This window comes from Plecotus auritus (genome assembly GCF_963455305.1).
Source record: "Plecotus auritus genome assembly, chromosome: 9".
In the NCBI taxonomy this organism is placed as follows: Eukaryota; Metazoa; Chordata; class Mammalia; order Chiroptera; family Vespertilionidae; genus Plecotus; species Plecotus auritus.
This window is the reverse complement of record NC_137783.1, coordinates 124,003,316-124,013,994: the sequence shown is the minus strand read 5'-3', so window position 1 is coordinate 124,013,994 and position 10,679 is coordinate 124,003,316. Positions and strand designations below refer to the sequence as shown.

Genomic DNA, 10,679 nt, shown 5'->3' with positions numbered 1-10,679 from the left:
AGGAGCGCGAGGGAACGGGGAAGCCTGAACACAGGCCCGGAGTTCTGAGAACCTCTCCCGGAGAGGGCTAGGTCACACCTCCACTCTGCGGCCGAGGTCCGTCTAGCAGTCTTGCCCCAGGGTTTCCTTGGCCCCTCCTCCCAGGCGCTTGGCTCCTCCCCAAGATAGAGTGACAGGACTGCCCAGGTCATTACCATAATTTAGGCGCCTGAGGAAGATCAGCCTTAGTCCTTCTTGTACTGGCTGCCCCTCCCAGGGGAGGATGAATTCAGATCTCTCAGCCCTAAGTCTTTCCCGGAACTAGGAGGCAGCCTGTGCAGCCTCCAACCTCCCTTATTCCTCAAAGATCCCTGGCTCAGGATCTAGGTCCCGCAAGCCCCTTATGCCAGAGACCCAAGATGCTAGTATGTCTCCTCTCTCTCCTTTCACAGAGGTCCTGCGACATGCCACTCAGTGGTTGGTGTTCAGTAGCAGAACCAGGGCTCAGGTCGGCAGAGTCCTAGCCTGTGCTCCCACCACTCTCCACTACAGCCTCCTGAGTCCGCCTCCCCCCTCCCCGCCACTCCAGTTTGAGCAGCTCAGGAAATGTTAACTTAATATCTCACACTCCCATACTGTTGCTCCCATCAAAGCCAGACTTTGACCAAATTTTGTGAACAAGGTGCACTTCCTGTCCAGGAGGAAATTGAAAATGGAAATTTGGACCTGAGTGCCTTGGGAACCTGGGCATCATTCACTTGTCCAACTAAGTGTTGGAACACCAGCTAGATGCCAGGCCTTGGAGATGATGATTTTGGCCCAAGTAGACCTCTGAATAGGGGTATAGATTTGGGATACATTCATTCATCCATTCATTCAACTAAGTTGGTGAGCATCTATTCCTCATCACACGTTGTTCTGGGATGAGGGCGGTAAATAAAGCACACAGGGGGTTTGAAGCCATGGGCATAGATGGGAAGGGGAAGAGGAGAGAGCCAAGGATGGAGCCTGGTTAGGGAATGGGTAAAGGAAGGGTTGTCTCAGAGGAAGCTTGAAAAGGAACATGCATGGGCGAGGAGAACCGGGACTTGGGGCTATCCTCAAAACCAAGAGGGAAGCATTAAAAGAAGGAGTTTGTGGGGGGGGAGGAAGTCATGTAAAAGGATTGAGGTGCCAGTGAACCACATTCCCTCTTATAAGGGCATTTGCCACCTTGCCTGAAGTCTAAACATGGCTATATGATACAGCAATGAAATGTAGAGAATCAACAAAGTAAATTGGAGAGGAATATATTTCGTGTGTCTTTCCTGGACCTTTGAAAATCCCACAAGGTTCCCCCTTTTTATCTCTGACGTAACTAGTTACTACTAAGGCAAGATCGTGGGTAATATTTTAAGGTTCTTCTCCAGGAGGGATTTACATCTTAAACTAGGCAAATAAAAATAGTCTGCTGGCATGCCAAAACCGGTTTGGCTCAGTGGATAGAGCGTCAGCCTGCAGACTGTAAGGTCCCAGGTTCGATTCCGGTCAAGGGCATGTAACTTGGTTGCGGGCACATCCCCAGTAGGAGGTGTGCAAGAGGCAGCTGATCGATGTTTCTGACTGTCTATCACTCTTCCTTCCTCTCTGTAAAAAATCAATAAAATATATTTTTTAAAAAAATAGTCTGCTGGCAAAACTTCAGCTATTGGAGGTGGAGTGCTCCTGAAGTTACAATTATAAGTGGTTCTCTGTCCATCTCCTGTCCCCTCCCCCCAGTGTGGTGCCAACAGTGCAGGACCCCACCCAGGCACAAGCTCCATAATGAAAAGTCCCCACTCTCCCCACTCACACCTGTTTTATTACCCCTTTCCTGGCCCCCTCTTTCCTCTCAGTCTGCCCCAGGCTGGGTTCATCAGTCTTTGTACCCAGCACTAGACCTGAAGTTGAGCAAACTCTGGTTGAATTGAATCACATGAACCAGGTGGGGTCTCAGACATGGGTAAAGGTCAGCCATAAATCCTTGTCATTGCTAGGCCCTTCCATGCTTCAGTGAATGTGTGTGCGGGTGTGTTTGGAGGGAGTGGGCTAGGGGAGGTGGGAAGGGAATTGGTGGAGGAGGGGCATTTCCATCCACTGGTTCTGGCCTCTGTGAGCCACACTAAGACCCAGGCCCAAGGAATTCAGATCAAAGATTTCTTCCTAGTTGTAAAAGCCCGTGAAGGAGGCCATTATGGAATGCATGCTGAAGGTGAGACACGGGGCAAGGGGTGACAGACAGGCTCATGAGGGCGCACGAGCCTCTATTTGTGTACCCAGAGAATTCTGACTAGATTACCCCGCTCCCTATCCACCTATGTTTGAGTCTCAGGACCTCTGCATTACTGCCCCCGCAAAAAAAAAAAAAAAAAAAAAAAAAAAAGTCCCAAACCTCCTCCTCAGTCTCCACAGATCCTCTCCTTCAAGTGTGTGCATCTGGAGGGTCGTTCCAAGGGGACTGGAATAGCGTCAGCCACCCACCCACCACCACATACACACGCTGCAGCCCACTAGCTCCCAGGGCGCATCAGAGAGCAAAGAGCGGCGACGAGGTGCAGACAGGTGTCTCCCTCTCCCAGCCGCCCGGCCCCGCCCCCGCCTCCACCGGCCAGGCCCCGCCCCCACCGCTCCCAGGCCCTGACGGTCACTGTCGCCGGCAGCCTGGCACCCGGAGGAGCGAATTGTGCAGAGACAAGGAGCGATCTGCCCCAACCATGGACCGGAAGGTGGCCCGAGAATTCCGGCACAAGGTCAGAGCTGCTAAGGGCGCCCCAAGCGCCCCGGACTCCTCCCTTTTCCAGTGGGACCTGAGGGCTCTGGGAAGCCTGGGATCCCTGATGATGCCAGTAAAATGAGGGAGCAGGCCTAGGGCTCCGGTGTAGGAACTACAGATCTGATCTTTGTCCCTTATCCCTCTGTCCTCCATGGGCTGGGACTTGTTTGGAGTTGGAATTCCTTCCAGCCCTGGCCTGAGACGGGACAAAGTGGGCAAATCCCCCAGCTCCTAGTGCCCCAGCTAGGTTGGAGCATGTGGAGAGGGTGGGGGCAGTGTCTGAGAGGGAACTGCATGTCTCTCTCTGTATTTTGACCTCAAAACGCTTCAGGGAGCCACCCCCTTCCCTGCTTAAGGGCATTTCTTAGGTCCCCAAGAAGAGAAGCTGTTGAGGAACTGGTGCTGGCCCCGGGGCAGTGGGAAGAAGGGAGGTGGTCCAGAGAGTCAGCCAGACCCTTTCCCAAAGCCACATCTCCCCCTGTGGGTCCCACTAGGGCCTCATTCGTGGTGGGGAGTCCGGACCATCACTGAAAGCTGCTAGATTTCACCCAGGGAATTTCCAGAACAGTTTCCAGAGCTGTGCCCGAGCCGCTGGGTCCCTGAGACCAGAGAGGACCATTCAGGAGAGCCAGGGGACCTCCCCACCAGGCCTTAGGATGCCTCAGAGCCCGAGGGTGAAACCAAGGGTGCCTGGAGCTACCCACAGGCCCCACCTGAGGGACTCACAACTGTATGCTCTTTCGCCCTCCCAGAGCCCAGAGGGGTCCTGTCTGTACACCAAGCCTACCCTCTTCTGAGGCCTGAGGGGTAGAGCTCAGATAGGCAAGATCAGGGTACTTAACCCCTCTCTCCCACAGGGAGGCCCAGGGGAGCCAAGGAGCCAGCCAGTGCAGGGCCACAGGGGCTGAGCGCCAGGAGCCAGGGGTCAGTCATTCACTTCATAAACATGTCTTGAGCACCCATTCTGTGCCAGACCCACTCTCTGCCCTCAAACTGTTGGCTGTGTGCGTGGGAGGCAGAACGACCCTACACGAATAATTACCTGCAGCTGGGCTGCTGAGCGGGGATTGGGGGGGTTGATCAAGGTTTGCTGGGGCACAAAGCGGGCAACTCATACTGGCAGAAGTTTCCTAACAATGGGTGAGAGATAGCTGGGGGAGTGTGAGGCAGTGTTCACTGGTGTACCCTCTTGCAAAGGGACGTGAGGGGAGAAATTTCAGCAGCAAGGACGTCTGGTGAGTGTAGATTTCAGACAACCCACGTTAAAGGATCACAACCTCAAGTCCCCCACCCCAAGGCTCAGGCTTGAGTTTCACTTTCCTGCCCCTGGGCTGAAGGTAAGGCCGGCCCTCTTTTGCCTTCTCCCTGGTGGGTACTAGTCTTCACCTCTTTTCAGAGAATTAACTGGGGGGCCCCAAGTGTCTGCGTCAGCCCCTGGGTTAGCCCCTGATCCTCTTCACCAGGCCCCGAGGGCTCCAAAGGGCCTCAGGCCTCTGTGTTTCCCCGCCCCGCCCTGCTCTTCCTCATCACAAGTCATTACCCATTAATGCCCCTGTGAGTGAAGGCGGGGCAGGCACCATGCTGGGCAAGGCCTGGGCTGGACTTTGTGCCCTGCAGCTTGGGAGGCAGCTGCAGCCTTCCCCTCCCAGGCTGGAGATCATTTAGGAAGGAATAGGGAGAAAGGAAGAAGCAGCTGAGGATAGAGAGGGGCTCACAGGTATAGAGGGTGAAATCAACTACTTGCTGTCGATTGCTTTCTGGATGTTCCTCCTTAGTGTTTCACAGCTAATTGACCCACTGGGAATGATTTGTAATCTAAACCCATAGTGCCTTAGAGTAGTGTGTTGTCCTGGACAGTGCTATGTGACCTTGAACCAGCTATTAACCTCTCTGTGCCTCCGTTCTCTGATTAAATGAGGATAGCAATAATATTTAACTAGTAAGGTTACTGTGAGTGCTGGAGGAGAGCTACACATGAGCAAGGAGCTTAACCCGACCCTGGCACTTAGTGAGGCCTCCAAATGTTCACTGCTGTTGTCTATTATCTGGGGTTGCACAGAATTAGGTTCAAATTGCAACCCTGTCAACTCATAAGCCACGTCATCCACCAAGTGTCAGTCTTCTCGGTTATGAGGTGAGGTTATGGAATTCTGAGATGAATTCAGAGAGTGGTGGGAGATGGATCAGAGGTGGTGGGGGGCGGGGGGAGTGGGCCTGGTAGGCCATGGTCAAGACTCTGGGATTTGTTATGTGTTGAGAAGCCAGCAGGGGAGTGACATGACTGATTTACATTTAAAAGGAATTACTCTAAGATTTGAACATAAACTTCACAAAAGAAGCTACACGAAAGGCCTATAGGCATGTAAGTAAATGCTCTACATCATTAGTCAATAAGAAATGCACAGTAAACAATGAGATAACATTTTACATCCTCTAGCATGGCTAACATGGGAAAGACTGTCAATAACAAGTATTGGTGAGGACGTGGAACAGCCAGAGCTCTCATACGTTGCTGCTGCAGTGAATACACAAGGATACAACCATGTTGTAAAATATGTAGCTTGGCAGTTTCCTGTAAACGTTAAACATACATTTACCATATGAGCCACCAATTCCACTACTAGTTGTTTACTCAAGGAAGTGAAAATACATGTCCACAAGACTCATACATAATGAGAAATGGATAAACAAACTGCAATGTACCTACACGGTGGACCATCACCCAGTCATAGGAAGGAGCACACTATTACCACACACAACGACACAGATGAATCTCAGAAACATTCTGCTGAGTGAAACACAGAGAACACAAAAGTATGTTCTGTCTGATTACATGTATGTGAAGGGGATGGGAGCGGGGCTGATGGAAGAGAAAACTCTGAGATGATGAGATGATTTGGGTGGTGGTCACACCAGTGTAGAAATTTGTTGAAACCCATTAAACCGGACACTTAAAATAAATATTTTCTAAAAGAAATTGCTCTGACTGCTGGTAGAGAGCAGACTAAGAGGGCCACAAGAGGAATCCAATTAGGAGTCTCCTACAGTAGCCCAGGATGGAGGCAGGGGCTTGGACTATGGTGAGGAGAGGTCAGACCCAGCTATTCCTGTGGGCTTTGTTGATGGGTTGGCTGTGGGTGTGGAGAGAGACATCAAGGGTGATCTACATTTTGGGAAAAGGAGCAAGTTGGTAGAGACAGAGTGGGAGATGGTGGAAACGAAGAGTTCCATTTTGGATGTTTTAAGTGTGAGATACCTATTAGACCTTCCAATGGAGAGGTGAGTGAGAAGGCCAGTAGTGGTGGGAGTGTGAAGACTCAGGAGAGATCTGTGCTGGACACAAGTCTCAATGAGTCCTTGGGGGGTGTGAATGGTAGTTCAAGGCCCGAGACCAACAAGGTCACTTAGGGAGACAGCGCAGATGGAGAGAAGACTTGAGAGACCCAACCTTTAGAGGAGAAGGAACAGCAAATAAGGCAGGAGAACTGGGAGAAGGGAGCATGGTCAGCTGTGCCAAGCTCTGGGTCAAATGCTACCAACTAGTTGGCAAGATATGAGTCTTTTGAAAAGATGAAAGATAATAAAACAAGAGACAAGCAACCCCAGCACTATCTGGGATGCAAGCTGTGAAGGCCTGGGAAGAATGTGCCTGGGCCCATTCATCCCGACGACATTTATGGAGGGCCCACTCTCTGCCCGCTGCTGAGAATGTAGGCTATGTATCATCTATTCTTACCTAGTTTTATTTATTTACCAAGTCTTACTATTTGCCCAGCACTGTTCTGAGCATTTGACAACTAATCACTCATGAATAACTTTAAAATTATAAATCCCTCATAGAAGGATGAAATCCTATGAAACAGGTACTTGAATCCCATTTTTCAGGTGAAGCAGAGAGATGCAGACCTAGATGGGGAAGGAGCTTGTTGGCCTCACTCCCCACACTCCCCCAGGCCTGTGCCTGGGCCACACACACATTAGTGGGGACACGGGAGGGTAAGAGAGAAAGTACAGCACAGCTCGGTGGGTCCCAGGGCAGGGGTGGGAACAAAGGGTGCGGAGAACAACAGGACAGGCTTTGTGGTGGAGCCCGAAGAAAGGCTGCACCGAGGAGAGCTGACATTTGAGCCAAGGAGTCTTAGCAGTGGAGTAAGAGGTCACAGAGGAAATGATGCTGGCACCACCATCAATAACAGCTAATGTTTCAGGCCAGCCAATCAGGTGGGAGCAGCTGGCCCATCCAACCGGAAAACTGAAAACAGCCGCTATGAAGGGGCCACATAGAGGGAAGGGCAGGAGCACATGGGCCAACAAGGCTTGTTAACACAGGCTGAGCGGAGCAGCAGCCAGAAGCCAGGACTCCTGAAGGCGAGGGGTGGGAGGGTCCCCCAAACAGGGGCAGCCATGGCCCAGAGAGCATCTGCAGCCTCAGGTGGCGGAGCCTGCCTTAAGGTGATCCAGCGTGGTGCGAGCTGGAATCAGAACCCATTTTCTTTCTCCTCAACCCTCCCCACCCACTGCTGAACACAGCAGGGAGCTGAGGGCAGGGAGCTCAGGCAAAGCTTCCTGGGACACAAGGCGTATGGCGAAGGCTGGCGGGTGGGTCTGGAGGTGCAAAGGAAGAGATTCAGCACATGTTTTGAGGCCCGGGGCACTCTCCTAAGTACTTAACATGCATTCACTCATTTAATCCCCACCATGGCCCAAGGTCGAGTGGAACAATATGCATTATTTAATTTGTTCTTGCTCTCTTTTTCCCTCTTTGGCTGGGTGCACACATGGAGTTGAATTTGCATGAGCTGAAGGTATATGCTTCCTCTCTCCGGAATGGCCAGACCACACAGAGGAATACCGGGAGTTGAGGCTGCAGTGGGCCCAAGGTCACACCTAGAATTTGCCTCTCGTGCCCCAGACAAGGGGCCTGAACCCCCACGTCTCCCTGCCATATAGGCCTGCAGCGCAGAAATAGTTGAGCATCAGCTAGAGAATGAAGGAGACCACACACAAGGTCAGACACAAAGTCAACAGAGGTGGGGGGATTGATGTGATAAATAGACCTCCCAACAGTTATTTGTAGATGGTGGCTCCTTAGGATTTCTGTGCCCATCATTAAGAAGGGATCTAAGAAAAGGAAATGCTTTCTAGATACAGTTGGAGAAAGAAGACATGGTGTCTTATACACAATAGGTAATCAATAAATGTGTATTAGACAAATGCATACAAAAAAATTATATCTGGGAAGTAGATACCATATCGTGGTCTAGAAAAAGCAAAGGTTTTGGAGCCAACAGACATAGGGTGAAGGCTCAGCTCTGCCACTTCTCTGAGCCTCTGTTTACTCATCTGTGAAATGGGGATAATATTGTCCATCCACCTCAGAGCATTGTTGGGAGGTTAAAGGCATTACGTGTAAACTTCCTCAGACATGGTGAGCAGTCAGTAAATAGAGTCTATCCTGAATGAGGGAGCCAGGCAAGAAGGGGCTCAGCTGGGAGGCTAGTGAGAAAGCTCCAGGCTGCGCATGGTCAGGAAAGACTCTGGAAGGAGGGGCTTGCACTCCCCTTAAGCAAAGGCAGGGTTCGAGGGAAGGAGGGAGGACAGTCCATCTTGTGTGGGTCTGGGACTTACTCTTTGGTGTCAAGCTGAAACTGAGCTAACAGGAGAAAGATCCAGGAGGCCGTGGCAGGTGTGTGCTGAGGAGATGAGGAGGTGGTCACCCCGGACTGGGCCAAGAGGTTGGAAGGAAGGTTCCAGATTAGAGCAGCTGGAGTTCACTTGCCATTCAGTAGACAGCACTGAGCACGGCCTGCCTGTGTGCACTCCACTGAGTGCAGGCGCTTCACTGGTACCTGAGTGCAAGGTATCGGGAGGAACCCACCCAGCTGATCTTGGGACTGGGCTGGGCTGGTCCTCCTGGAGGGTTTGCCAGAACCCAGACTCCAGGAGGAGGGGATAGACCACATGAGTTTTAAAAGTTATTTAAAAAGTGAAACTTGAATTATGCTGGTGACATTACTGCGTGTCAGGCTTCTGGAGAACGTTCCATCCTTCTCAGTTGTCTTTCTCGGTGCCTTTGAAAGCCCAGAGAGTGAGGTGTGAGTGTGTGTTTTCACGTGGGTGTGATCTGATAATGAAGCAGAGACCTTTCCAGATGGTTTGCCACTGGACCTCCATGTGGCTTGATCACTTAGATTTGTATTTAAAGAGCATTCCACGTAAACCAGATGTGTTTCCCCAGCTGTTACGGTATGTAGATAATGTTTTGAATGGACACATTGAAATGATAGAGGGAGATGGGTCATTATGAGTGAATCCAAGTCCCACTTAGGAAATGGTGAAGATGACCCTGGAGAAGGAGGGCCGGGCAGAACTCAAGGCCAGGATTTGAGTGACCGAACTGGTGACATCAGGCTAAAGAGCCGAACTGGGCAGCTGCCTCCGAGGACCGGTAGGATGTGATTTCTGGATGCTGTGGTCAGCATTGGAGGGTTGCCAACAAGGTCGGGGACCCTGGAACCGCAGGACCAGGCTTTTTTTTTTTCCACAAAGACCATCTCCAGGTGATCTGTGGTTGACCAGGAAGGAGAAAAACAGCATCCTAGACTGTAACACTGGAAATTGCTTTTGTCTTCTACTCCCACTTTCCACCCAGGGCATCAACACTGCCTGCCTACCGAGGACAGCGGAGGCATTTCTGCAAGAAGGGGTGGGAGAGAGCGGCAGCCTTAAGGCCTCAGCCAACAAGAGATTCTCTCTCCTCACCTTCCTCTTGTGCGCCCCCACAGCTGGAGTGGGGCTAGGAGCCATTTGGTCAGAATGTCCTTACTCCAACCAGAGCAGATGGGATTTTTATGCTCCTCTTGGGGAGCAGAGCATCCGTGGTTCAGTCATTCAAAAGAGTGTTTTCTCACTCATGATGAATCAAGCCAAAAGGGTGGGGCCCAGGGTGTTGGGACAGACTTACCCCAGAACCCCTGAGATACTCATAGAAAGAGGCAAAGCTGTGCTGACCCTCCTCTGAGGACCAATGGTGAGGTGGGAGGGGTTTGCAGCTGAGGCCCTGGACCATGTTGTTGGACCTGGAGTCTGCAAGAGGGAGGGACCCAGTGGTCCCTCCAGTCTCTAACCTTGCCCTCTCACTCAGCCTCAGGCTGAAGAGGAGCCAAGGATACAGTGTGTAGAGATTCGCACTGAGCTGTCCCAGGGAGTGGAGCTCGAGGCTCCTGAGCCCCCAGATCCCCTGGGACTGAGGTGCTAATGAAACAGCTCCTGACCCTGACCTTGTAGTCCCAGCCATTGACGTCAGCAAAGATGAAATAAGTAACCTGACTCTCCCCCTAGTGTGTGTGGGGGGAGCAGGGGGAATATTCAGGGACCTGGGGAGGGTAAGGAGTGGCCAGAAGTCAGGGCCAACCAAGCTTAGGCCAGGAAGGGACGGTGGAGTTGCCCCTGGCATCAATGACACAGGAGAACCCGGTGGTGGGGTGCTCCCAGCTGGTGGGATGTGCTATCTGAGTGAGTGGCCCAAATCCTTTCTGAAAGCAGTTATCCGGCACTATAGCCGCTATCAGGTAAGACCAGGAACCGACACTGCCATGGTCACCCTGGACACTGAGCTGCAGCACCGCTGTCATGGGGCGTATCACTGTCATATATGTGCAGATGCGTGCACACCCACCTGGGGTGAGGCTCAGCCTGCCACATCTGGATGTGCAGAGTGCTCCTGTGGCCACGCCTGGGTGGTCTGCACAGGTGTGATGTGTTGGGGTCAGAGGGCCAGCCTGGCCTGTGGCTTTCCTCCTCTCCTCACAACCCCAGCCCTGAGCTGATGCTGCGGAGGTCCCCAGTGGTGGTCTCCCCCTCCCTGGGATCTGCAATGGGGGTGCTGGGCCTGCAGCTGTAATTCTGC

General features: G+C 52.0%; 1 protein-coding gene across 4 annotated transcripts in view; it reads left to right on the top strand.

Moving 5' to 3' along the window:
- Positions 1 to 2,628: 2,628 nt before the first annotated feature.
- USH1C (USH1 protein network component harmonin) overlaps positions 2,629 to 10,679 on the top strand; it is a gene marked incomplete at its 3' end in the record, with an annotated part of 45,489 nt that continues 37,438 nt past the window's right edge. For all 4 annotated transcript variants that reach the window (XM_080641229.1, XM_080641228.1, XM_080641227.1 and 1 more), the window contains exon 1: positions 2,629 to 2,747. In XM_080641229.1, the coding sequence (XP_080497355.1) occupies positions 2,712 to 2,747 (36 nt within the window). In that variant the 5' untranslated portion in view covers positions 2,629 to 2,711. The remainder of the gene's footprint in view (positions 2,748 to 10,679) is intronic.